The sequence below is a fragment of the Helicoverpa zea genome, chromosome 31 (assembly GCF_022581195.2).
Source record: "Helicoverpa zea isolate HzStark_Cry1AcR chromosome 31, ilHelZeax1.1, whole genome shotgun sequence".
Classification (NCBI taxonomy): domain Eukaryota; kingdom Metazoa; phylum Arthropoda; class Insecta; order Lepidoptera; family Noctuidae; genus Helicoverpa; species Helicoverpa zea.
Window position 1 is genome coordinate 15,949,767 of NC_061482.1, and position 28,000 is coordinate 15,977,766.

The 28,000-nt window shown below is 37.6% G+C and overlaps 1 protein-coding gene across 1 annotated transcript in view; it reads right to left on the reverse strand.

Annotated features, from left to right (window-relative positions):
• Positions 1-6,003: 6,003 nt before the first annotated feature.
• The window catches only part of LOC124644979 (mitogen-activated protein kinase kinase kinase 12), a 40,346-nt gene continuing 18,349 nt past the window's right edge, over positions 6,004-28,000 (reverse strand). The window contains exons 5-8 of the mRNA XM_047184679.1: positions 23,543-23,881; positions 22,289-22,426; positions 20,592-20,777; positions 6,004-10,801 (exon numbers count right to left, since the gene is read on the reverse strand). Of these exons, the coding sequence (XP_047040635.1) occupies positions 10,405-10,801; positions 20,592-20,777; positions 22,289-22,426; positions 23,543-23,881 (1,060 nt within the window). The 3' untranslated portion in view covers positions 6,004-10,404. The remainder of the gene's footprint in view (positions 10,802-20,591; positions 20,778-22,288; positions 22,427-23,542; positions 23,882-28,000) is intronic.

The following is a 28,000-nucleotide window of genomic DNA, read 5'->3' on the forward strand; positions in this document are numbered from 1 at the left end:
ATTTCATCCTTCTTCGGGTAGTAGTTTCCATGGTAACTATACATAAAGACTCTCGAGAAACCACAGACTGGTGTAAAATATTGTTGCTATTTCATTAACATATTTATATATAATCGTTTCTTATTAAAATCTCCTTATTGTATCAATAATTCCCAATAAATATGATATCATACATATTATCGTACAACGTGGAACATATAAATACGATTTCAGAGAATAATCTTCTCTTTAATTGCTGAGTTTTCCAGACCGATTCGTTGAGCCAGAATTTGCGTTGAAACCTGATAAAAGCACTTGCCTTCCTTTAAAAATCAGTATTGTTTGTGTGTTCGGAACAAATTATTACATAATAATTACCTGTTAAGGTGAAATGGTTTTTAAGGGAATATTTACACATAAGTAAAAACTCGAAAGATTTAAACTTAATTTTAAGATGAAAATTGTAATTACTTATATGTAAATGTTTACTTAGTTTATCGGTATAATTAACAGAATTTAACAATTTTACTGGGAAGGCCTTTATTGGTATTGTTTCTTTAGCAATTTGGTAAGGAATTGTTATTTTATTATAACTATTGATATGTATGCGTACATATATTTGAGTGCACAGAAAAATACCATTTTGGTAGTATTTTTTACACGTCTCTCGAAGTTCAACCGATGATAATAGGTGTATGTATGTAACACTAATGATGCTCTTAGCAACATAGTAAAGAATAGAAGCAATAAACATCTCGTGTGAATGGTCACCAGCTGTGCTTAACGACCCTTGCACCTTTCTAAATCCAATCTAAAATATCAGCATTATAGTTCGGCCATTCAGAGAATGCGTTCCTGACACGTCGCGATTGAACTGACGACGTAACTACATTCATTGATTATTGATATAATAATGTTGTTTTAATGCTCCTCAATTGTTAAAACGGTAAACAACCAGCAAAAATATTTTTATCGTAACTGCAACGCCATTGCAAAGTTACGTCGTCAGTTCAATCGCGACGTGTCAGGAACGCATTCTCTGAATGGCCGAACTATAACTACAAACTAAGATCGACCCGCCACCAGAGAAAGTATTTAGTTCCAGTAATGTTTGGCAAACGACACGATTACTCACACAGCGCACGCGCATAGCACACATCATACACAACATGCACCCAGCGATCGATACGCAACTGACATTGACAACCAAAAAAACATCGACTTTAAACAAAAATTTAATGGCAACATTAAAATTTTAAAAATATAATAAAACAGAAACATTCCCGAGCCTCGAGCTAATGTAGTGCTCTGCATCCCGTCTTTATTTTTAATAACACATCATTGATGCTGTACACACATTTTTCTATAATGAAATGCCCCAAATTATAATAACAGTAAGCGCTGAAGTGTCAAGTGTCTTTGCTAGCTTCCTGGTGTTGTATTTATAATCGACACACGAAAAACAAACAACGCTTGCCGGCGAGCGGCGCTCGCGCACCTCCCGTCTCGCCTAACCTACATGCTGCCGCGGCGAACACTGCACGATCTATTGTGATCGTAGTACAGGACTCAATTATAACCTAAATCCGTTCAGCTGGACAGAAAAAATGTGAAACTCCTACCATTGATAGTTGAAGGGTGGTGTGCCGGTGGGGAGAGGCAGAACGAGGGTCGCGTCGCTCCCGGGTGCCGCTCGCACGGTGGCCAGGCCGCTGTGAGGGAAGGCCGGGGGCTCCATAGGGCTCCGGTCCTCTCGGCGCGCGCGCGACTCGCCGTGTGCGCGCGACGCCGCCCGCCCGCCGCCTATCTAAAAATAATACGGAAAAATGTTACGCGCGCGCCACCGAAATTCGTACGACGCGAATATTTTGCCAATACCGCGAGTGTGCTCGGATTTGAACGCAATCAGCTGATTGAATGACGGTCCAAGCTTTCTATGAACTTTAAGCACTTAATAAACTTTTAGCCTTTTAGCTTTTTGCCTTTTTTTAAGAAATTCCTTAGATAGGTAAACTGGTCTACAGCTTGAGATAAATATTATTAAGTTATCGGTAACCTAAGTTTATTGACATCAATTCGGATGAATTCGGATATTCACAAGTTACATATGTGTATTTTTGTTTACTTACCTGTTTTTCAACATTAATCCTTTCACGGTTTTACCAGTTAAGCCATATAAGCAAAACGTAGCTTATTACGATTTTTTTTTTCTTAATACCCACATTTTTTTCTATTTACCTAGCGTAGGTAGTACATACATAGGTATTTATCGTGTAAGCCTTACTTTTATGACCACATTATACCTATACAATGATGTATGAATAAGGTAGAAAGCAGCTTCAAATTATTCAAAACCTTCTACACCTTATTATAGGTAAGCTTCAAGCTTTCAAATAAATGTACCAAATTGTAATATTCTGATATAAAGCCGACCGTGTAATTAAAACTACTATCCACATTATGAGCATACATTTAACCACAATATATCTATTGATTTACTAAGACTTGTATAATAACATTTTACCTAATAGCTCTGTAACAGTGTGTTCCCTTCCTGCTATCGGTAGCTCGCTTGAATTCATCAGGCACTTTCATAAAACTAATAAAAATAACTAGGTTAGCTATTTAAAAGATCTATTCGCGCATAAGAAAGAACTAATAAATAATTCCGTACCATTTCAATGTATTTTTTATATTTTAAACTAGATATTAGTAGTTCAAGAAAACAGAATTATAGTTTTTGAATGATGAACGCGAACCGGAGTTTCTGTGGCTCAATAAAAACTAGCAGGAACCAAATTCATAATACGTATGTACTTTTTATAATATTTTTTTTCAGTGAACAGAAATTGCCTTCCAATCATCTCTAAGTGAATTTTAAACTTATTTCTTGTAAGAAAAGTTTTGACGTGGGCGGGCAGCCCAATCAGGATGGAATCAAAGCAGGCCGGGCACTAGAAAGCAGGTGAAGAATCTGGATTCCTGATGAACAATACGAGTGTGGGAGATCGTTCTCTCTGAAGTACATGATGACTGAAACTGATAAAGACCCAGTCGCACCATTTCACTATAACGATAACAAAACCAGAACTAGCCGTATACTTACCAACTGAAAATGGTTCGTTTACCGATATTGTTAAATGGTGCAACTCACCGTATGTACTTACATAAACTAAAGATATTATTTTCAGGCGCAGGACCGACATTTACGTGCTCTCGGCCCGACTCGGGAATCGAACCCGAGACCTCGTGCTCAGCAGCCGCACTTGCGACAACTAGACCAACGAGGCAATCACCTGATCTCTTTCCGGTCGTGTCGGATTGCCGTCCCATCGGGCTATGAGAGTGAAGGAATAGGGAGTGCACCTGTGTCTACGCAAATGCTCGTGCACTATAATATGTCCTGCGCGGTTGGCTAATCTCCTTACATAAGAACAGCTGCATTAGCCGATAATCGGCTAGGAGGACATCATCATCATCAGATATTATTTTAAAACTACTTTAAAATTATGTTAATTCTTATTAGAAAAAAAATTGTAGATTATAACGCAGAAAATAATTCAAGTCTATTTAAGTGAGCATTCAGGAATCTCACGACTCAACGAATTCAGCATCGAGAGATTTCGTAAAAAAATATAGGTAGGTACGATTTCAATTTCTTACCGTAATAACTTCGAAGTAGAAAGATCTGTCGTACGTTTTAATTGAGTTCACAAAGCACGAGACGTTTCTCTAGAATAGAATATGAATTTATTTCTACGAATTCATAATCTTATGTAGGTTGAAGTTGATTCCGATCCGAGATTCTCGAGGGATGCAATAAATTAGTGCTGAATTAAATCTTAGTAGTTTATTGGTAGATAAATAAAATGATTTTGCTTACCTGTATTCTGTAGGTCGTACATGCATAATTCTTGTTCGTTGAGTTGAATCTTCTTCGTCCTGCTTGGTCCCAAGATTATTTGCGCAATAAGTCTTCACTTCTATTCCTCCCTGTCACTTATCATGCTGACACTCACTAAATACTTAGTTGTATATGAAGCAAATGTAAGCTATTTTCACACGGCCGGATCCAGCCCTTAAAACAGGTTGTGGGAATATCCAGGTTTATACATACATATGGGAAACATAATAGAATGTATATGTCGCAGGGATATGATAAAAACGGGGATATGATCAATTCCCTAAGGGATTTGATCAAATCACGGAGGATGTTAAAATAACAACACGATTTTATCTTTTCCCTAAACAAATCTAGTGAATTGAACAAATCACTAGATTGGTTCAGTGAAATGACAAAAATAATTTTGCTTTGATATTTTAAAGGTTTATTTGGTAAGATATACCTACATAATTATGATAATCAGGTGTATGCAATACAAGGAAATATTGATATAAAAAATCACCATTACTCAGAACAATATTTTAATTTTTGAAAGAATCAACAAAAATTTCTTTAAAAAATATTTTAGTTGCGTATGATATGCCTATTTGTAATAATCACTTATTAAAACATGAAGCTGATTTGAGGCATCGTGAATAACATAAAACATTATTTTTCTTACAGGCACATCTATGACACCTACGGCTTGCCTAGTGTTTGCAAGCGCGACCCAAACAAGAACTGACATTTTTTTTGTCATTTCACTGAACCAATTTAGGGATTTGTTCAATTCACTAGATTTGTTTGGAGAAAAGATAAAATCGTGTTGTTATTTTAACATCCTCCGTGATTTGATCAAATCCCTTAGGGAATTGATCATATCCCCGTTTTTATCACATCCCTGCGACATATACACTTTATATATAAGAGAGTGCATAAGGAAAGTAGGTACATAAGGGAGTACATATAAATGTGGCGGGATTGGCGTCGGCTTCCAGTGTAACCCAACGCACCTGAGTGATTTACATGAAGCGAATGCCTATCTGACCTCCTTAGCCCAATTTTACCTGGGTAACCCGATACCACTTAGCTTAACTAGTTGTCAGACTTTGTGGCTTCTGATTACCCGTACCGATAGACGGAAATACGGAACTCGTTATAACATAGATGGCCAACCATCCAAAGATCCTCCGCGCAACTCCTAAGGCTGCCCGCTCACGTCCGATATCGGTGATCGGTTTTTTGTAGGGGCTGGGCTGGGCACGTCAGCCGAATGCATCCTGACAGATGGGCCAACATCGTCACCCAGTGGCTACCACAGGGTGGCCATCGAAGGCGGGGTAGGCCCCGGAAGAGATGGCGGGACGACCTGAATGCTTACAACCCTGGTTGGTGGGAAGACTCAAAAGATTGAGAGGTGTGGAGATAAAATGGGGAGGCCTTTGCCCAGCAGTGGGACAATACTGGTTAAGAAAAAGAAAATGTGCAACTCACAGGTCCTACAAAAAGTCGGTCACAAATCCTAATCTGTCCTACATTGATGTGAATGGACAGCCTTATGATATAACCTATTATGATCTATCAACCCGTGCGTTGTATTACATATAGAACAATGAATTCTAAACCAAGTAAACCCAGCTTTTAGTTGCCAGAACAAAACAACGTAACTTGTTTAAAATATTGTATTGAAAATCTGTTACAAAACAATCAGAGTGGACGGTAAAATAAAATTCATAGTATTGCTAGTACAAAAACGAGTTTAGTAGAATCTGCGTGTATTGTGTGACAGACAAAAGAATAATAACCCTGAACTATGTAGGTTAATCACTACTTTAATCCGTGTAAGCTATACTGCTACTGATAAGTTCCATCAAAATTCATTCAGTGGGTTTTTGCGTGAGTTTACATAAAACACTACTAAATGACGCCCATATGCCCAAGCTATGAGAGTGAAGGATATGTAGAAAGAGCACCTGTATCTGCGCAAATGCTCGAGCACTATAATAAGTATATCCTGCACAGCTGGCTGATCTACTTACAGCCAGCCGTGGCCAACAAAAGGTTAGGAAAACATCATCAAGTATTTCGAGACTTAGTAGAACGCATTTTAAACCATGGAAAGGTAGTAAAAAAAAACAAAATTATTGATATATTATTTATTTATAGTAAATCACACATATTCGAAATCACTTAGAACTTATTCGACTAGACCACAAATTAGGCTAATCCAATCATAAACCAGGACCGTATTTATATTTAAACAAGGCAAACATTTTTTGCAAAAACTATATAACAAAATGGTGACTACTTTAAAAAAAAAACTACTAATCGGGACAAACTAATAGTATAAGGCCCTGGTATTTATATTTATATTGACTTATATTTGAAGAGTACTCTTACTTAGTAAATCTTTTGAAGTTAATGTTGGTAAAACTTCACGCTGCTGAGTTACAGGCATAGATAAACTTTTAACATCGGTCGTGAGATGTTCTAAAATGGTAAATGGGCGGATATGATATTCGGAATGGACCGAATCGCCAGCCGATGTAAGAGCGATCTTAGACGATGCTGATATCAACTATACACACACTAAATGCACTTTTCGTGACTTACAACCTTTTCACAACATTCTAGGTATTGCATCTGTTATAAATACTCCTGCGTATGTAATTTCAAACAGTCAAAAGCGACATGATGAACTTTTCATATGAATTTAATAAGTCGTTAAAAATCTGGATGTAACCGGACTTCGCCAAAACTGGTTCGAACCGGTTTATATGGAACTTGGATTTCAGCCAATCACGGTATTGTACGTTGTAATTTAACTTTGTTCGAATTCCTGAATTACGTTTTTTATAAAATGTTTTTTTTTTCCTTATAATTGTAGTCTAGAAATATTAACCTTCATAAAAAAGTATTTATAACAGATAGCGAATAAGTTTAGCAGAGAGGTACTAGGGGTTTTAGCTGTACAGCGACAATTTGGCACTGTCGGGTGTAAATGCAGATAAAATAGTGACTTTTGACCGTCAGCTACAGATTTCTGTACTTGTGTCCATTTTTATTTCTTATTATTTTATTATTCCTAATATTTGTGTCCATTTTTTTCTAATTTACGGCTACCATTTCAAAAATCGTAAAAATACCTCGTATATTTCTTGTGCCAAAAGTGGTTCCAAACTACGTTCTAAATGTTGAGAACAGTGCCAAAAGGTCATTAGAAGAGGTTAATAGTAAATAGTGTCAAAAATATCAATCAGACTAAATGCAGTCTATACATTATTTTCGTAGTGTAGTGAAAGTAGCCTAACCTTTAGTTAAGCGGTGAGTTCAAGTTGATGTGTACCAGAAGTTGAATGGTCAACCCGAATTCTTTGGTTTATATATTGACTTGTAACACTGATCGAGTTTATTCCAAACCACTCTGATACAAACAACATCTTGTTTAAAAATAATATAACTACAATCACAAAATGGCGCAAGTCAAACTCGCGCGGGTTCCGCACAAATAAACATACAAACAATCTCAGTGAAAAATAAATGCAACCGTTTCGAGATCTTACAATTTGGACCCTTACATAACTCCGTTAATTATAAACCTAAATATAAAGTAAATAACAAAAAATTGAGCACCCATTTAGAAAAAAATAAGTACGGAACCCAAAAAAAGAGTACAAAAATAGTAAATAAATAAATGATAAAGATACGGTAACATATTTTTTGCTTCTGGCAAGTTTTAGCTCGCGTGACGACTATATTTACAAAAGGTTAGCAATCGCACTCTTAATTCAATTCTAATTTTAACTCTAAAGCGGTCGAGTGCACTCCCATGATTTTATATAGTGAAGAATTTTGAAAACTGTTTTACTATTCTAGACATATTGAATTTTACGAATACGTTGTGAAACGTATGTTTTTACAGCAGTTATAAAATACCTAAATATTATTTCGCTTGGACGTCATAATTGAAATAAAAATACGTTAAATGCCGATGAAACTAAAATTTGACATCCAAGGAGTCAACGTTTCCGCTAGCCTAAGCAAGCATGAAACGTTGACTGTACAAGACCGCTTTCAATTACACCATAGCCTAAACTGAGCGAAATGCTCTTAAATTTACCCGTTAGCTTCAAACGCCATGAGATTACCATGGTTTTCTATACGCATGGGCTTATATTAAATTTTAATAATACTATTTGTTTCCTAACTTAGCCCCCTTTCTGTCCGACTCGCCGCGATAATACGCCGTACAGAATACAACACCGTATTTTCAGGTTTATTTTATTTATGAAAAGTTGTTGTTCAAAAGTTGTTCCTGAGAGGAATTAAAGTTTTATTGATAGATGAACCAGGCCAGATACCTCCGCTTCGTACGAAGGGGAGGATAATCTGTACTGCCAGCTATTCAAGTGATTTGCCCGAAGTTTATCGTTAAAATCATTTGGCAAAGTACTCTTTTGCAAAACTGGCCTCGGAAAGCTTGTTAACAGCCAGATGAGTACGTTCCTCAATTTAGAATTTAGGATTTAAATTCAACGCCAAAAGAGATCTTTCAATTAAAGTACTGTGTGTATCCTGCACGGCGCGCGACGCGACACGCTTAGCAAAAAATATGTTATAAAAATATTACTTTTCACTACTCGTAATATTAAGTTTTATACAAAAATAGGGTAGAAAAGCTAAATCGGAACGTGAAAAAACTGCAACCAATGGTCGGCCCACTGTACAGTGGAACACGACTATCGATCAATCTAACCTAATCAAAAATAAAAAACTGGTAAAATCGTCAAAATACAAAAAAAAAATCTTTGGAAATCATACATATGTAAATAGTTTTAGGCCAGCTAAAACTGTCAAAATTAAGTAAACTAAATAATTATACTAGTGTACATATAGTTATGTACTTTTATATTACACGATGACTGATTTAAATCGGGAAAAGTTAATCATAGGCTTAATAAGAAAAAAGTATAATAGAGGAAATGAAAATAGGAGATTATTTTTAGCATCACAAGTCTTTTTCCGACTGCCAATGTTCAGGTGAAATATGGAATCTGATTTATATGAATTTCGTCAAACTTACGTGCTATTTTCGAAATACTGATATTTAAGTGAATAAAGTTCCGCTAAATAATAACGTTATTGGAGAATATTTTTTAATTCCAATTTTAAACTGCGAATCCTAACTCCGCATAGGAGAGGTTTCGGATGAATATGCTTGTAATTACAGTTCACGATAAATCGTTTTTTTTTTTTATTAAATTTCCATTTTGATTGGTTTCAATTATTAGTTCGAACTTCGTTGTGAAAACAATGAAATTTTATGTAGATCGTATATAAAAATTGGGGCAACGAAAATGTAATTCAAACTAGTCAATTCGAAATCATAGTATGTATACACGTACTACTACTACTTCACGTACCTACAACAGTTATAATTCGCGGACTAAAAGTCATTGAATGAATGATGGTGTGGTAATGATGACTGTGGTAAGTTCACATTTTCTTTATGCGAAATTACTATTGGCATTATATGATGGTTGCGTGCCAGTAATTGTGACCTATGGAAAGTGCATGATTTGATGGTATTATGTATTTTTGTCTGACATGTGGGCAGACGGTTTCAGACCACATTAAAGGCTATAAGCCCCAGTTTCGGCCGCCTAATCTTTGTTAGACTAGATGTTAATTTTATTCGAAGTCTCGGGGCGTTTCGTGAACAAAAAAGTCTTTAAGAATATATATCATGTGGGCTTGGCCGTGCTACCGTGTACAGTGATGGTGAACTTCCAGTCCGCTACATGAAGTAAGGAAAGGATCGGTATCAATTTCGATGGAATGTTGAGTTTACACCGTAATACATGGATTTTGTGATCAACTGTAAAGGATAGAACTACTCACAATATTATTTGTAATGTCGTTCGGAAGCAGCACGACTGGCACCCTAATTGTGAAGAAAAAACAAGTGAAGAAGTAAAAAAGTGAAAAAGATGTAGTTTCGATGATGATGATTTGAAAATAAATGATAGATGATGACGCGCGACTGAAGATGTCGAAATACGCAATTAGGATGCTAGTCTTCTTATTACGCAACTATATTCAAGTCTACGATTAAAAGTCATAAAGCGATAATTGTCATTTCTGAATCAAGAGCTAGTCTGTCGTCAATTTTGTCGTCAATTTAATCGTGGACCAGAATATAGTGTAATAAAACCGCTGTAAAAGTTCGTTGTAAAACGACGAGAAATGCTGCCTCCGCGAAGAAATCACTACAACACACATTCAGTAAATATGATTACAATTGCCCGTCTAGTTTGGATCGTAACAAACAGACCGAGCGTGGGTACTTACGCTAACAGTTATTTTTTTTATTGATTTTATTGTTTTATGATTACACCTGAAACACGGACAGATAGAATGATAGACAAAGTGAGATTCCAGATGAGATCCTTTCCTCCAACTAAGAAGAGCGGGGCGTTACCTCGCGGACACCGAGAGGGCTCACTAGTTGAGCCTTAGCAAACACATAAGATGGGCACGCTTTACACGTGGGCTATATCTGGGACCTTGTTGTGGTTGTCGTTGCGGCGCTTGCCCTTCGGCTTGAAGTCAATGTTGCCGTTCTTCTCGACGATGGTGTCTTTCATCTGGGGAGTGGTGAAGTTATTGTTGGTCTCTGGCTGGGTGCTGGTGGAGCATAGACAGGTGACGTCATGCATGACCTCAGCGACGTCGTCCTCGGGGACGGCGACGGTCACGGTGGAGCCTCGCTGCTTCTTCTCGGTGTAGCAGACGACAACTTGTGCCGGCTCTTTCTTCTTGCCAAGGCGGCGCCAAGCCTCGTTGGCTGGTAGGTCAGAGGACGAGCTAGAGGGTTGGTAGTGGTATTTGAAGTTGCGGCGTTGTCCACAGCGGCAGGCCCTCAATGCAGTCTCACGTCTGAAAAGACATAATGTGTGAGGGGACAGACGAGCATGGATCAGGAATTACATGTACTATTTTACACAGGCAGACACAATCTTTCATACACGCCGCGCACTTGAATTTTATATACCTAATCCATGTAGAGGATTAAACCGCACAGATCAGATGAGTCGAAGCATGAAATGTATACATATAGGCTACGAGTCGCTAGCTAAATTTGCAGAAATATGCGTAGTAGCAAGTTGCGTTGCTTATCTTAAACAATGATGGCCTTACTACAAAAACTTTAACCACTGTTTTACACTTGTCTAAAAAAAATGTGGCTCCAAAATGAACCATATGTCAACGTCATAATTTGACATTTTTTTAGACAAGTCTTAAACTGACGTTAAAAAGTTTTTGTGGTAAGACGGTGAACATTCGCCGTTATTGTAAGAACATTAGCGCTGACTTCACATCGACTGATATAGACTGGGTAACAAGGAAAGTTGGTTTATCTACAAAACTGTTGCAGTGTGCTAATCGCTCAACTTTTAAATAAAACCCTAAGTTTACGGTACGCAAGCTTTAAATACATGCAGGAACTTTATCACGTTAACATCGTCCGCATTTAGTCAGTGTCTTTCTGTTTTCACTCCGTGAAGGGGACGGCAATAGTTTTATTTTAGTAAAGGCTTACATATAGTAGGAGCCTTTAAGCTGTACCTGTGAACACCAGCTTTGAGTGCAACTAAACGCAAGGTGCAACATGCGTTTAGTTTCTACGTGCGCGTTTTGATCTCAAGCTTAGATAAGAGCTCGGTGGCTGTGAACGGAGACTAAAGCAAGTACTGTGTTCGCATTGATTGTGAATAGATCTTGAATGCTGTATAGTCAATTGGTTAATAGATAGTTTATATTGAACGTTTGTCTGTCCTTTTGTTTCACATTGACCGTTTCCGTTAAATAGCTGAACCGATGACGATGAAATCTCAATAGCTACTAAAACTCGGAAAGGAAGACAGGATAACATTTTTTAGAATATAAGTAAGACCACGTGACTAAGATACAGATTTTCTATGATAATTTATAATGAAATAATTCTTAAGAAAGCAATTACTAATTGAATAAAAGCAATACTTTAAACAGATAGTCTAAATGTTTAAATCGCTGAATTCAAAGTTGAAAATTGCAGGGCGGTAAGACCGTATGGCGTAAATTCCCACGGTTCACAACTCAGTCTACAATTTGTGATAAACTATTTACAAACAAAAGTAAAAGTTCTACAGTAAGTTTAAACAAAACTAGAAATATTTTAGTTTTATTAAAAACTAGCTGTATTCCCGCGGTTTCACCCGCGTCCCGTGGGGTCTATTGCCCGTAGTGGGATATGTTACTCGGGTTCATCCCTTTAGCTTTCCAACAGTGAAAGAATTTTTAAAATGGGTCAAACTAACAAAAAGTTTTTCCTCTTTATAATATTATTATACCAATGATAGAGATATATCTTATAAGTTGAGTGATATGGCTTAGTCCAGGGTTAGGTATAATACTTTCGCGTAGGCATTGTAAGTTAATCAGTAGGCCCAGCAAGACGTCCCTTTGAGAACGTATTTGTAAGCGATTTTTATGGTGTCTAATTTCAGTTACGGCGGTTGATCTCATTTAAGAACCAGCCAGCTCCGCAGGACATATTATAATGCACAAGCTGTTTCGGAAACACAGGTGCAGTCACTATTCTTTCAGTATTCCTTTATAACAATGATCGGGCGTGGGACAGATATTAACGTGCCCTCCAGGGCACGGGTGTATCAATCACCAAAATCCGAGCAATGTGGGCCCGACCCGGGATTCGAACCCGAGACCTAGTACACAGCAGTCGCGCGTGCGCCCACTAGACCAACGAGGCAGTTAACAATTGCTAACTAACGACACTAAAGTATTCATCATAAAAATATAAACTCAGTTCAAAAATATCATGCACGCAATCATTTCTCTATTGATTCACTTTTCAATGAACGAAAACCGATTCCTTGGTCTCTGTTGCATTAAAAAATTACTTTCTGAACAAATAAATCGATATATAGCAAGCTATTCCTACACTTTCCCCTTCAAAATTTAAACACCCGTCGTACCTGACCTTGAATTTTCTTCGTGTCTCGTCACAAAATAAAATATACATGACACTTTTGCTACCGAAGCTAGTTTCAAGTTCATCTTTCCAAACTTTTCTCTACTGAACTTGGTAAAGATGAAATTTTCTGAAAGCCTTTATTCAAATATTCTCTGTGTCTAAAATCAGTGATAGTTAAGCCCCTTTTCTGCGTAACGGGCCGCGCCTTGGACCATACATTTATAAGCCCCTGCTTTAAAATTGCAGGTATTGACATTGAATTCGAGGACAGACATATGTCAAAGGGGAAAAATCTAAATTAACAATATGAAGAGAAAAAAAATTGTCTGAATCCTAAAGGTTTCGAAACTGCTAAACGTATTTGAGGAAATCTCTTTGTCGCTTCTGTATGTCTGCTTGACATGGACTGCATTCTATCCGGGAACGGAATGAAGTTCCCCGGGATTGACGTAAAACCGAGAGAAACGACTTAGCATACCACAAAATCATAATTATTAACTGCATTAACTTTGAGCGTATGAGAAACGTTTTTTAACTCCCATAGCAAAAATAGCATAACAAAATATGAAAACTGCATTTTTAAGTCATGACCGTACTAAATTCTGTCTATCTCTTTTCCGCAAAAATCCTATGGTTAATGAGCAACCAGACGTTCCGGGGTGCGGGAGCGGGGCGGATAAACATTGCACAAAGTCTATAATTGTGTGGCTTGGTGTACAAAACCAGGTACGGTCGGCCCTTAAAGTCGATGTACAATTTCAAAATTCAGAAACTGCCGAACAACGCAGCGTTCATAAATTGTTTTGAAACACAAACGCCAGAATTGACTTAACATTCTAGAAGTTCAAAAGTATGTGAACTAGATCTAATCCGAAAGTACTTAATTTCGTACAATTTAATTTACCTACCCTAAGTCTAATTAACTACCCTATGAAAATTGTGAAAAAATAACTACGACATTTTGAATCCTTTCATCGTATGTAGTACTATTTACTAGGCACCCTGCATATTTACTCATACGCACAGTAAAAACAGTATATTCAAAGGATCAAAGGGAGTTACTTTTAGCTTCCACAGCAATCGATTTCGCGATCTTCGTTTGAATGTTAAAAATCGTGGTTGCTATAACCACTGTATGCCTATTCGGACTTTCTATCTACAAATACACTGAGGAACGAGTGTGTTCGCAGGAAACCATCAAAACACTGGGTATCGGCTATCAAATGTATGTACATGGTAAAGAAAGGTACCTACATGGCGAAAATAAATACATTTAGCAGCAGTTTTCTTCCAAAAACGAGTAAGTATAAACATTTTTGCAATTAAATAATTACTTTATTTACGTTTCTATAAGGCGGTCACTAAGCGGTCGAAATAATTGCTAGCGCAATATCTATACTAATATTATAAAGCTGAAGAGTTTGTTTGTTTGAACGCGCTAATCTCCGAAACTACTGGTCCGATTTGAAAAATTCTTTCAGTGTTAGATAGCCCATTTATCGAGGAAGGCTATAGGCTACTTTTTATCCGGGTTCACGCAGAGGTTCCTACGGGATGCGGGTGAAACCGCTGGCGGAAGCTAGTATTACGATATTGTGCAATAAAAATGTTTGCTCAAAAGAATAACGCGATCTTCGATATTAACTACACGTGAATATTGCACAATATCATTATATTGCGCAATTTGGAAAGGTTCAATCGTATCTGACGGAAAATGCGCCGAGCTTATCGTAAATGTGTGATCGACGCACTAACGCATCATCGCATCGGTTAGATGTGAACGATTGAATGTTCTGTCGTATACTAGCGACCGGCTCCGGCTTCGCACGGGAAAACAGTATTTCGCCACTACTTAATGGATGTTAGTATACATGTAAACCTTCCTCTTTAATCACTCTATCTATTAAAAAAACCGCATGAAAATCGGATGCGTAGTTTTGAAGATTTAAGCGTACAAAGAGACAACAAGACAGAAAAAGCGACTTTGTTTTATACTATGTAGTGATTTGTTACGTTACGATTTACGTTACGCGACGCATGTTCCGTCAGGGGCCCGATTCTCCTAATTTTACTTAAGCAATATACAATTCACGTTCGACTCGATTCGACTGAGATCCAATCCCGACTCGATTACGATTGAAGCGTATGTGGCATTCCGCTATTTTTTCTTTGAAATAAACGTTTTTATCCTTTTCTGTTATTCAATAATGAATCATTTTGTCTGCAAATGATTTACGATTGCAAAATGATTGTACAGCAAACTACCGTATAGACCAAAATCACCGAAATAGCAGACCAATCGCACACCAATCAAATGTCAACCGAATACGATTGGTCTTTTATTAGTAGCAGAATGCCCGATATGGTTAAAACTGCTATTGCGATCATATTGCGATTCAATTTCTATTCGATTTTGACATTATTAACTTAGGAGAATCGGTCCCCAGATATGAACCTTCCCTTATATTATGCGGTCTAGGGACCGCATAGCTATGAGTTAGCCACAAGCTTCGTTGTAAATAGCTAGGTATGGTTCTCTACCTGGCGTTATGTCTGCCTAGATTTCAAGGTTACTGCGTAATTATGCGGCTCAAAGAAATTTCACACGAAAAATTTGCCTCCAGTGCAAACTTTAAACATATTTATTTGTATAGTTGTAAAAATCCTGTTTTTTATCTGCAAGGAATTATTTAGATTGTACATATGTATTTTTTAAATATGTTTTGCTTCAAATGGTATAAGAGATTTTTTTTCTGTTCTTGAGATTATTCTGACAAATATAAGTAAAATTATTCTCAATTTTCTTCCACTGGTGATCTATCTCTCTACTAAACGGGAGCCGACGTATTATTTCACGTTACGTGTAAAAGACACGCAAATTGTTTTGTATGCGTGAACTCGGGACCAATAAGTAGTCACCGAGTCATACAAGGACAATGTGCATGTATATTTTACACCCAAGTATGGTATAGTTATCGGCACGAATCTTGAGCTCCGACCTACATCTGCGCAGAAGTGATTTATTAGCAAAGAACCAATCTCGAGTGACGGCTATGGCGCAATGCGCTGCGGGCCAATCACCGCTTTAGCCCGCTCCCGCGCCTCACTTCATACCACAAAAGGGACCCAATAAATTACTTCTGCGCAGGTGAAGGTCAGAGCTCAAGATTCGTGCCGATGATTATAAACTCAAACTCAAAATCGTTTATTCAAATTAGGCTGATAAATCAGCACTTTTCGAACGTCAAAAACAAAAGACGGCCCCCAAAACGCCCGCCCTTCACCACTTCCTATGTGTTTTTGCTGGGAAGAAGAAGTGGCGCAACAAACTCCCCAGCAACACATGTTGTATGTATATAACCGCATGTATATAACCGCATTTGACAGATAAAAGAGACAGATTATAAGAGCACCAGTTTGTTATAGACCCACTGCCAGATATCCGCGTACCTAATTCTACAGTATCGTCTGATATACATAATTACTACACACATTTTTTCTTTCCCGCAATTTTATTTTCAGAGCGTGATTTCAATCCTAGGTTTTTCCGTAAAACATTTATTTATAAATTAAAGTATTTCGGAGTAAGTACCGAGGATCATGTTTTAATTAATTTACTGATTCTTGGAATATTTTAATCCAGAATTTCTTTAAATCCAAAAATAATTTAACTAACAGGTGTCGTGGAACTCTTCGTTGTAAAAATAGACTTCCGAAAATGGATACTTAGAGTCTAACCTGGCTTCCTGAACACAGTTATCCGGACAATCTCATTGGTAAGACTGGTTGTCAAAGTTTATGGCATCTGACGACCCATAACGACTGCCAAAGAAGTTCGAATGACAGCCTAGACCCACCACTTTAACGTGCCTTCCGAAACACGGAAAACTCATCATGACAAGATGCGTCACCCTTTCACAAACCGACCGCATCAAACGTTGCTTAGGGTGCGTCTACACGGTGCATGTAGCTGGAACAAGTTAACACGCGCAAGTTACAAGAGCACGCGGATGGGTATTTTGCTTTGGTACATGCGCGAGTCGCTGGAACCGCACGTTTTTGTGTCTCAACATGCGCAAGCTACTTGCACCGTGTAGATGAACCCTAACGTATAAACAATTTGCGCTCGCGTCACCCAAACCGGCAACCAAAAACTGGTTTTAAAAGTACTTTTTTCTTACGCGGTGTCCTGCGTGAGCGACGAACGCGACGCGACGCGACGCAACACGACGCGACGTAATGCGACGCGATGCTATACGCGACAGATGTCCTACGTGATTTTGGTCATTACTTCTCAAATCATGGAGAAGTTGTGTTACAATTTTGCTTGAAAGTTCATATTTAAAGTACAGACAGCAACAATCTTCCAACTTGTTTGTACTAATAAACGATTTCTTTAATATTTATGTTTTTTTTGTCCCACAACAATCAACGCTTCTGAATAGTTCGCGGTGTCGCGTCTGGTCGCCCTCAAAACAAGTACGCGTTACGTCGCGTCTCGCCGCAGACTGTCACATAGGCCGCATGTAGGGAATTCCTTTGAGTTGATCGCGTTCGTCGCGTTCGCAGCGTCGCGTCGCGTCGCGTTCGTCGCTCACGCAGGACACCGCGTTAGATACATTAGGTCTCATTAACAATACGAAATACTTGATATCTGGTTGATACCAGATACTTAGTCATTCATGGCATCAAATTGCGTGAAGAAAATCCTAGACAAACATTACCTCTGGTCACCCCTTTCCCTAACACACATACGCACATAATAGATTAACTAGCAATGAACTTGAGACTCCCTTCAGACTAAACAATGTATAGCACATATTATCGGGTTAAAGGATATACGTCTCGGGTATTACATTTTCATTATCACGGACTGACCTTGGCTGGCCAATAATGCGATTATGCCACTCGCCAGCTTTTTACGTTCATACTGATATGCACAAAGAGAGAGATTAGTGAGTTTCTGCGTATTGTATCGGAAAGGAAAAATAGATTAAGTTTACTAACTAATTGTATTCGACAATTTGCATTATGTCAATTTACATTTTGTAATCTTAAGCAGGGCCGGATTAATGAAGTGTGGGGGCCCGTGGCAAAATTAAGATTCAAAAAGTATTAAGATTATTGCTAATGAGAATCGAAATACCGAAAACTACATGGCAATACCGAGGCATAGAACTTTAGACTGTAGAACTAGATGCTATTTGACTAATTCTGTACTGATCCTAAGGGTGCGTCCACATCTGGCGAATGCGCCGCGAATGCGCAGCACGCGAGCCGATCGCGAGCTGTCCGCGAGCTGCGCGCGTGCAGTCACTGCAATAGTTCGGTGCGCCTCTTTAGCGCAACTCACGCAAGGCTCGTATAGAGCGCGCGAGCGGCGCGCGATCTGCGCGCAATCAGTTCTCGCCCTTACAGTTCCGTATATTGGCTCAGTACTATCGAAGATGGCAGACGTCGCGCGCCGCCTGCGCGCCGCTCGCGCGCCGCCTGCGCGCCGCTCGCGCGCGGCGCTTAGGTCGCGCGCGAGCTGCGCGCGGGCGGCGCAGAAGCGGCGCACGAACAAAAATGCACGCGCGCAGCTCGCGGACAGCTCGCGATCGGCTCGCGTGCTGCGCATTCGCGGCGCATTCGCCAGATGTGGACGCACCCTAAGATGAATATTGAACCAAATAAAATGTTACGGTGTTAATCGGTGACTGGGTCATGTTAGTCACTCTAGCCAGACTGAAACTGACCCCAACAAAATTTTGAAAGAAAACTAAGCCAATAACCTAATAAGATTGAACCGCTCAGTAGCTTTTTGAACCAGTTGAAGTAATCAAAGATGAATGATCTCAAAGAGACAGCAAAAATTGGAGTAGTTTCTACAAAAATATTAACTTAGTGAGCAGAGAGTAATTTTAGTGATGGCCTCTTATTCTTTTTAGTTAAAATAAACTTCCGTAGGTACTCCGGTAGCGGTCAACAGCATTTAATATAGAATTGGACCGGGTACATCCAGTTCTTGGGGCCCTTCTTCGAAAGAGTATTTGGAAAATTCTAGAGTATTAGTTCTGCGGATACGCTGAGCGTCTTGTTTGCATTTTATTTGATGAAATAGCTGCTCAGATGCATAGATAATTATGTCAAGTTTTACAAGAGCTCTTATCAAGTCAAGCTTCGCGTACGAGATATGAACCCTATATGATTATTACAGGAATTGATATCAGAGTATATTGCTGTAAGGCTCAACAATTTTCTTTGTAGAATTTTTGCTTTATGAAAAACGTAAATCTTAGGATTAACTTTGTTTGATATTAAACATATTTTTCACGGGAAATTCAACATGACAAAACTTACATAATTACTACCGAATTTTTGCTTTCGCAAACGATCTGAGTAATTATATCAAGTCAGTATTAATACCAAGAATAGCAACCACAAAATTGAACGTTATTATTAAAGAGGAATTCTGTTGTCCAATTACCAAACTGAGAATTGCGTAATAGTTTCTATTTTGGGATGAATCAGACGTGCAAGTACGAGGCATATGAAAGTATTTCATTGTAACGTTAATGAAAAATGAAGTTAAAATTACGAGTGAAAACTCCGTCCGTGGTCCCGGTTTCAATTCCCGGTACAGCCAACATTTGTGTGATAAGCATGTTTTTTGGCTGTGGTCTGGGTGTTATAATATGTATTTATAAGAATTATAAGTATATGAAGTTTATCAGTTGTCTTAGCACCAATAACACAAGCTAAAAAATAGCTTACCATGGGGTTAATCGACCGTGTGTGAAATATGTCCCGATACTTATTTAAAATTACTTATTTACTTAGTACCACGTATATGAGCCATGGAATCGAACCATGGAACTAGAACCAACGGAAATCGAACCCGGGACTATTTTCGGCTGTCCAGCATGGTGATTACAATTTATTATAGAACAACAGCAATTGTCGGTCTACAGCTATTTAACATACCAACAAAAAAAAACATTCACAGATATAAAATCCGCAGAGCACAGCTTGAAACTTTGGCATCATGAACCAAGGGGCTAATTATGAACAAAAACTACAAATTACAACAATGGCAATAGCAGCAGAGCTAAGATCGGTGCAGTCAACTTATTTACTCGCTTCAGCTTTTTAAGCGCTTAAAAGCCTATACACGTCTGCTTGAAACTTTGACTGGGAAATTCAAATAGCTAGCGTACTCAACCTGTAGCTTTGCAGCGGCTGAAAAACAAAAGACAACCGATCGTCGCGACTCCAAGTCATACGCGACCGAGAAAAAACTTCTTAAATCGTAAGCAAGAAGGCCCTGTTTCACTAGTTGAAGATAAAGTGTCAGTTAGTTATCTGATAGTTAAGACCGCCTATAATTTGTGCTGGATATTGGTATCCAAGAGCTGTGAAACCTAAAGTTCTAGTTTATCTGTCAGGTTAGTTCCTGATAGGCTATCAGAGACTATCAGTAACCGGTTAAAAGGCCATAAATATTTTTGTAGGATCCTGTGGCGTGATGAAAGATTGCGGCTGCAGAAAATCTCACATGTAAAAGTAATTATCATTTAAGTTCTAACACAATTAAAAGTGAAAATACACAACTTTACCGACAAACTAAATAATATAGTTTATCTACCTTTTTTTTTTTAATCTAATATTTTTTTAGAACTCAAACGACGACATTAATAATAAAGTACTCACTCTTGCAAGTCCTTCTCGCGCTGTTCAAGTTGTAGGCGAACGGAGCACACCTCGAGGTACAGGTCATTGGCCCGGTTCAGATGATTCTCGTAAATTCTTTTAACTTGGCGAGCATCCTTCAGCTCCTCGCGACGGTTGGAGTCACCGCTCCCGGCCCCCTCCGTCCCCTCCGTCGCCTTCGTTACACTGGGAAATCATCCCCAACGTTAATAAATGGCGTTTAAACAAACTTTATTATCATCTGCCTAGCCTTTTTCCTAACTATGTTGGAATCTGTTTCCAGTTTAACCGGATGCAGCTTAGTACCCGTGTTTTACGAGGAGCGACTGCCTATCTGAACTCCTCAACCCAGTCACAAGGGCAACCTAATAGCCTTAGTTAAGAATGGTTGTCAGACTTACTGGCTTCTGCCTACCCGTAACGACTGCCAAAAATGTCGTAACGACAGCCGGGACCTACAGTTTAACGTGCCCTTCGAAAGTGTCATCGTTGACCAAGAAATACTGAAAACTGCGCGACTAAATAAACCACCATTGATTTTCCTATTAAAAGAACAAAGAAAATCAACAACATCGAAGTAGAGAAAAGTTAAAACAATATTTGTATTTAATTGCACTCCGAAGCTCTGTGACAGTCACGAGTAATATAAAATATTCTGTAAGTTTCCATTTTCAATAAACTGTATTTTTTTTGTGTACTCAGCTTCCAAAATATAAGTAAGTAACTAAAAGTATGAGCAAAGACGGAAACTGTAAAGTATTCTTTGGTCACTTACAGTTTCCAAACTTTTAAAAAGTTTTGAAAATTTGAAACTGTAAAAGCTTTTTTTTAATCGGTCTAAGTTTCAAAAATTTTAAACTGTCTCATAAAATTATGTTCAGTACATATTTAAATTACCGTAAACTGTAATAAATATTTTTTTGATTACTTACAGTTTCCAAAATTTTAGATTGTCTCATAAATAAAATTATATTCAGCATTTCCATTTTCGGAAACTGTAAAAGTATTTTTTATTACTTAAATTTTCCAAAATTTTTAAAAGTTTCCAAAATTTATAACTATAACAAAAAATACATTCAGTATTTCCACTTTCAAAACAGCAAAAGTATTTTTTTAATCACTAATAGTGTCCAAAATTTTAAACTGACACCTAAAATACATTCAGTAATATCAGCAAAATTCAAAACCGTACTAAAGTCACCGATACACTCTAAAAGCCTATTAATAATTCCCGGAGCCTACGACTCCGCCTACCTACATACGGAAGAGCGGGGAAACTAATGAACACTGAATATCAACCTCATTTCATCCGGCTGAAAGTATAACAAATTCCAAATCGAAGACAAATCAAAAATCAGGACGACAAAAATAAATTTAAAGTTCGAGAAATAATTACCGAACTTAAAAAAAGTTTAAAATCACCAAAACTTGAAAAGTAAAAAAAAAAATTCAAATACTACCCAAATACCCATCCCAAAAAAATTAAAACACATTATTAAAAAAGTAACTTCGAAAAAAATTAAATCAAAATTCACGACGAATTAAAATAAAAAAAGTTTCCGAAACAACTAAAAAAAAAGTTTAAAATCACAAAAAGTGAAAATAAAACCTATATTTCAAAAACTAAACACAAAAAAAAAGAATTTAATAAAACACAAAAGTAAAAAAGTGACTTCGAGAAATTTTCAAAAACTTACCGCGCGTAATATCTCAGCATGCTTTCTCGGATCTCCTTGCGCCACACAGCCTGGGTCCTCTTGAAGAGGTCAGCCGGGTAGGATGCCATTTCGTCCCCAGCAATTTCCAAATTCGCGGCGATAATTTTAAAAGGCGGCCTGGCGGAAATATTTCGCGTCAGTATTTTAGAGTTAAAGTCGCGTTGCAAGCGCCCCGTGTGTTACACTGCGAGTGATAGCCAACACTGGCCGGAAGGTAGGGTTGATGTTGCACCATGCATCCGTAGCCGCGCTGACGGATCGCGGTGCCTTGAATTCAAATTGAATTGCGCATGTGCATAGACCGATGCTTACGGGGATAACTACATAACCGTGTATTTTGATTTTCGTGTTTAGTGATTGGTCCGTTTGGAGGGGGCGTCACTTTTTGTTGATCATTGTTCTTTATTGAAAACTTTACGGATAGTTAACTTTTTTGTTTTACATACATTTTATTTAGTACTTTTATATTACGTAATTACTTTTTTCCGTGTTTTAATTATATTTACATAGATATATACATTGGTAATAAAAAATGTAGGTCAATCAATTAACATTTTCTGGTTTACTTTATGTTGACGTGTATGTTTATTTTTCGTCAATCGTAACTTAACTTTTACAATAAAAACTTATCTAAATATTTTTTTTTTAGGATAAAAACGTATTAGTAGATTTCAACACTGATTTCAGTTTCTATCGTGTAACGTTAAGTTGTTTAGAGGAAGAGCTATGCGTGAAAATGGCGGCGACGTCAACTACGAAATTTGACGAGCTTTAGACGACTTCGCCCGACTTGTTGCATCTACTGCGAGAGCCGGGTAAACATAATAGTTATAGGTACTATAGGACTTTCCAAGAAGACTTTATCTAACATAATGTAATAATGTTACTTATTAATGTTATTTTTTAGGGGACAGCGTAAAAGTATAGGTTGAATTTTAAAGTCACTTGGATTTTTTAGAGCCGAGTTATTTAGCCAAAAAATCCCTGTGAACTAGCAAAATAAAAACTGACCTAAAAATAGTCATGAAACCATTTTTAACTACAAATGACTGCAACTGTAAAGCCATATTTTTTTGTTTTTTATTTTGCCGTTTGACGGCATAGGAAAATAAACACGACCGAAAATAAAGAAAAATGACCACCAAAAAATGTAATTGCGTGTTTGTGGTAAAGAGAGCGCGGTTATTTTTTTACGAACATTTTTAAGTTTGGATTAAAAAGTGTTTTACTGACCTGTTTCTGGGTGTGCGGTTCCAACACTGCTTCATCAGCAGCTGCATAGTACTAGGACATGTCGAGGGTATAGGCAGGGCAATGGTGTCATTGCCCACGCCCCACAATATAGCGTTTGTTTCCAAATTCTTATAAGGCGTTTCTTGTGTGAGCAGTTCCCATAGAACTACCCCGTAGGACCAGACATCCACTCTTTCGGATGAGGGTTCGTGTCTAATGACTTCTGGGGCCATCCATGCGACGGTCCCTTTGAAGCTCATGACGGCACTTACGTCGTTCCACTCGCGACTAGTGCCAAAGTCGCTCACTTTTACCACGAGATTATCAGCGATCAGTATGCTGAAAAGAAAGTTCCTGCTGTACTATCTACATATTTGGATAGTCTTTGGGAGTGGAGTGAGAATATTTTTTGACTCAGTCGAACCCTAGGTTGTGTATTTTGTTTGATAGCTGGAAAATCCAGTTTTCAAGCAAGATTACTGAGTTTATATCTGGTGTCAATATAAATCTATAAATCAATCAATCAATCAATCTCCCGAGCCTTTTAACAACTATGTTGGGATCGGCTTCCAGTCTAACCGTTGTCAATATAAATATCAAATTATTTAACATCCTTTGTAAACCGGATTACCTAACATAAATTATTCAATTTTTTTTATTTTATAAAATAAAATAAATAAAAATAATTTATTTCAGACTTTGTGCCCATAATGGAATTGAGTAAAAATAACGAATTTGTATGCTCTACTGCCCTTGCACCTGGATAAAAAGTTTTCTATATTCTTTTTCAGTTTCGTGTTTCGTTCGTTAACTTTCCGTGTACCCATTTTTCGCATTTATGCAATACATGCCTAATAATTAAACATGTTTGCTAAATGTAATAGTAAAACACGAGTGTAAAATGTTCAATTACTGCGAAAATGCTATTTTTTTCTTTATTCTAAAGTGGGCGGTGAAGTATTTTCTTATTCTATATTGTTCAAACATTTATTTGTAAAGGGAATTTATTTGCACGTGTTTCCTTTGAACTGTTTTTTTCTTCACAATGCCAAAGGTAATATTTATTGAGATTAATTTTACAGTCCGGTGCTTGTTTTTATTACTTAAGTTTGATATCGATTTTGTGCGGTCTCGCGGCCCCTCTCAATATTCTATCTATCTGTTGATTTGCTTACTGGAGATTTTAATTTGACACTGCTTCTATTCTATTTCTTCTTTGATAGAATATCGGGTACGGCCTTAAGAAGACTTGAGGCATTTTAAGCCTAATAGGTCCGAGCCACTTCTTAGCAAGTTTATTAAATATGAATGTGTCCTCGAAGACGCAAATAAAGTCTTAACTTTAGTATTTTGCACCATACAACAGAAACACTGTAATTAAATACTTTTAACACGTGTGAAGACTTGCTAGATCCTTAATTAAATTTAATTATGTAGCTGTCCGTCAGTCGGTCTTTCAAGTCCAAACTACTAAATTAATGTAAATGTTTTTTTCTAGAGCCCAAGAAACTAAATAGGCTACTTTTATCCGGATGAGGACAGTAGAGCTGCGGGATTGCTCGATAGAGTTACCGCGGTCCTGGTACATAAAAGGCCTATGACGGAACACGACGGTTTTTAGTCAGTAAGAGTCTGACACTCCCACACCGCTGCTAACCCACAGCGGGAGGGGTCATTTGATGATTTTTGACATCATTTTTTTTTTTTTTTTTTTTAATAGGACAGTAGATCTCTCCGAACGTGAATAGAATAGCGAGAAAGGGTTTATATGGATTAAGCCGTAGTTTTTAATTCTTAATTGTAAACTTTTGAATGAGATTTTTAATTCTTTTCCCGTTACCTTTGTTGCGAGAATTTTTTGAATCATTCCGATGCTAAATTTTAACAAAAAAGTTTAAACATAATTAATTACAGCAAAAAATATTATGTAACATTTGTAGAGTTCATTGTTGAGCAAAACAATATTTTTGCGTATTTCTTTTTTTTTTTCAAAGAAATTATTTTGAATGGTCGTTCCAAATTCAATGCATCGGTCGTTTTACTTACTCCAGAGGAATTTGATATAACTTGTATAAGGTTAATGTCAAAATTATCTCCAGTAAACAAATCAACAGATACCAAAGAATAGGAAAGGCCGTTACGCTATGTAGCGAAAAATCTAAAGTTATTGTAACTTTTAACCGTATCGAAACAGTTCCTCATTGTTCCGCGGTCTTTGTTAGACGTTCCGTGCTCAGGACCTCATTATAATGATCATTTGAGAAGCAACATCAAATAGCCAAGGCTTTTATGCAATATTTATTTTTAAACGACCGGCTTCCCCATGAAACTGTCTTTTGTATTTTCTCCTGATAAAAATGGAAAAAATATTTTGTTTGTTTGTACCCCAAAGGCTCTGAAACTACTGAACCGGTTTGAAAAATTCATTCACTGTTGGAACGATAAATAAAAACTAAGCCCGAGTAACAAAGGCTTTTGTCAGAATCAGCTAGCAAAAAATAAAAAAGACTTGAAACAAGATGTTATGTTGAAAATGTTTAGTCTTTCTCGGTATTTACTGTTATTCTCTTTTGATAATAATTAATATGGTAAAAACATAAAGGCATAGAAAATTATAACACCGTATACATGTCATATTCAGAAAGAAATAACTTAATCAGCATTACCTAGGGAGGAAACGATCTACGTTTGTATGAAAAAGTTGCCCATAAGTTTCGTCTTAAGGGCCCTAACACAAGCGGATTGTGAGCGATCATAATGGGCGGAGCAAGTAATGCCCGCTCTACACCTACGGTCATCGCGCGCGGTCCGCGGGCTAAGTGGAGAGCGGGCAAAACGTACTTGCTCCGCCAATAATCGCTCGCAATCCGCTTGTGTTATAGCCCCTAAGGAACACCTACATTTAAGTAGATACAAAACATCGAACGATGCATTATAGTTCGGCCATTCAGAGAATGCGTTCCTGACACGTCGCGATTGAACTGACGACGTAACTACATTCATTGATTATTGATATAATAATGTTGTTTTAATGCTCCTCAATTGTTAAAACGGTAAACAACCAGCAAAAATATTTTTATCGTAACTGCAACGCCATTGCAAAGTTACGTCGTCAGTTCAATCGCGACGTGTCAGGAACGCATTCTCTGAATGGCCGAACTATAATTGAAAGACTAATTTGACAAGATTGTAAAAAGACCTAATTTATTACAGTTCCGGTAAAAGGATTAAAAGTGACCAGACGTAATAAAAAATTATGAGCGGCGTTGCAACATTTTGTAGACGACCCCTATGGCTGAGCAAATAAATCAAGGATGCAGTTTACATTAACTTATAATTATAAAAGATAGTGGGATATAATTAACTTGCACCGCCAATTCACTCGCAACCTTTCAGAACCACTCTGCACCAGGACAGAGAGTGTAGCTCCGAGCATAACGCGATAAATGGGTCATTTAACACTAAATTAAAATTACAAATTGGTAGTGTAGTGTCTCAGATTAGCGCGTTCAACACAAACTCTTGAGCTTTCCGCTAGCGGTTGCACTCGCATCCCGTGGGAACTACCCCGCGCACCAGAATAGAATATAGCTTACAACCTCCCTCGATAAATGGGCTATGTAACTCTAAAATAAAACTCCAAATCGGTCCTGTAGTTTCTGAAATCGAGTTTAAACAGTCAGTCCTGTAGTCTCAGAGACTAGCGATTAGCGCGTTCAAACAAACAAACTCTTCAGCATTATAATATGAGCAATTAAAAACTTGAGACTTGAGACGTAAGCAAGAATAGAAACAACGTATTAAAATAGAAACTATAAACGTAGTTGTTAATTTCTAAAGCGTCTACGATTGAATACACTCGACGCCGCGTAAAAGTTTCGCTTAGTTCCTAAAGCAATTGCTCTGTAAATGGAATATGAGATACAAGAGTATTGTGTCACTTAACAGGTAGATTATGTGGGGCAGAGGGCACTTGGAAATGTAATAATGGTTAATCGATATCGATAACAAGGTAGTCTAACGACCAACTTAGCCGTCGCGAGCCCTATGTGTACTTAAGAGGGGCACTTTTCGACGCCAATGCCGACTGTTCAACGGCACAACGCGGTAACTAGCAATACTCGAATCAAATTCCCAAGTAGGTTACTTGAGAGGTACTTGTAAAAAGTTAAAGTGAAAAAAATAAAAGTGCAAGGCATAAAATACATTTTAAGACATAAATACAAGCGTGGTTTGTAGATATAAATAGAGGTGTCCACTTATATGAAGAACTAATACCATTCAAGAGTCAGTCTCTACAGAGACAAATAGTTGTCGTAAGTATTTCAACGTACATGTTATTTAGTAAAAGAATATCTGAACAAATAATGGTATATACGAAGCATATATACCTACATTTAAGTATAGTTTATCGATTCCTATTTATCGACGGGGACCTCGAAGAAGCCAGTACTTTTG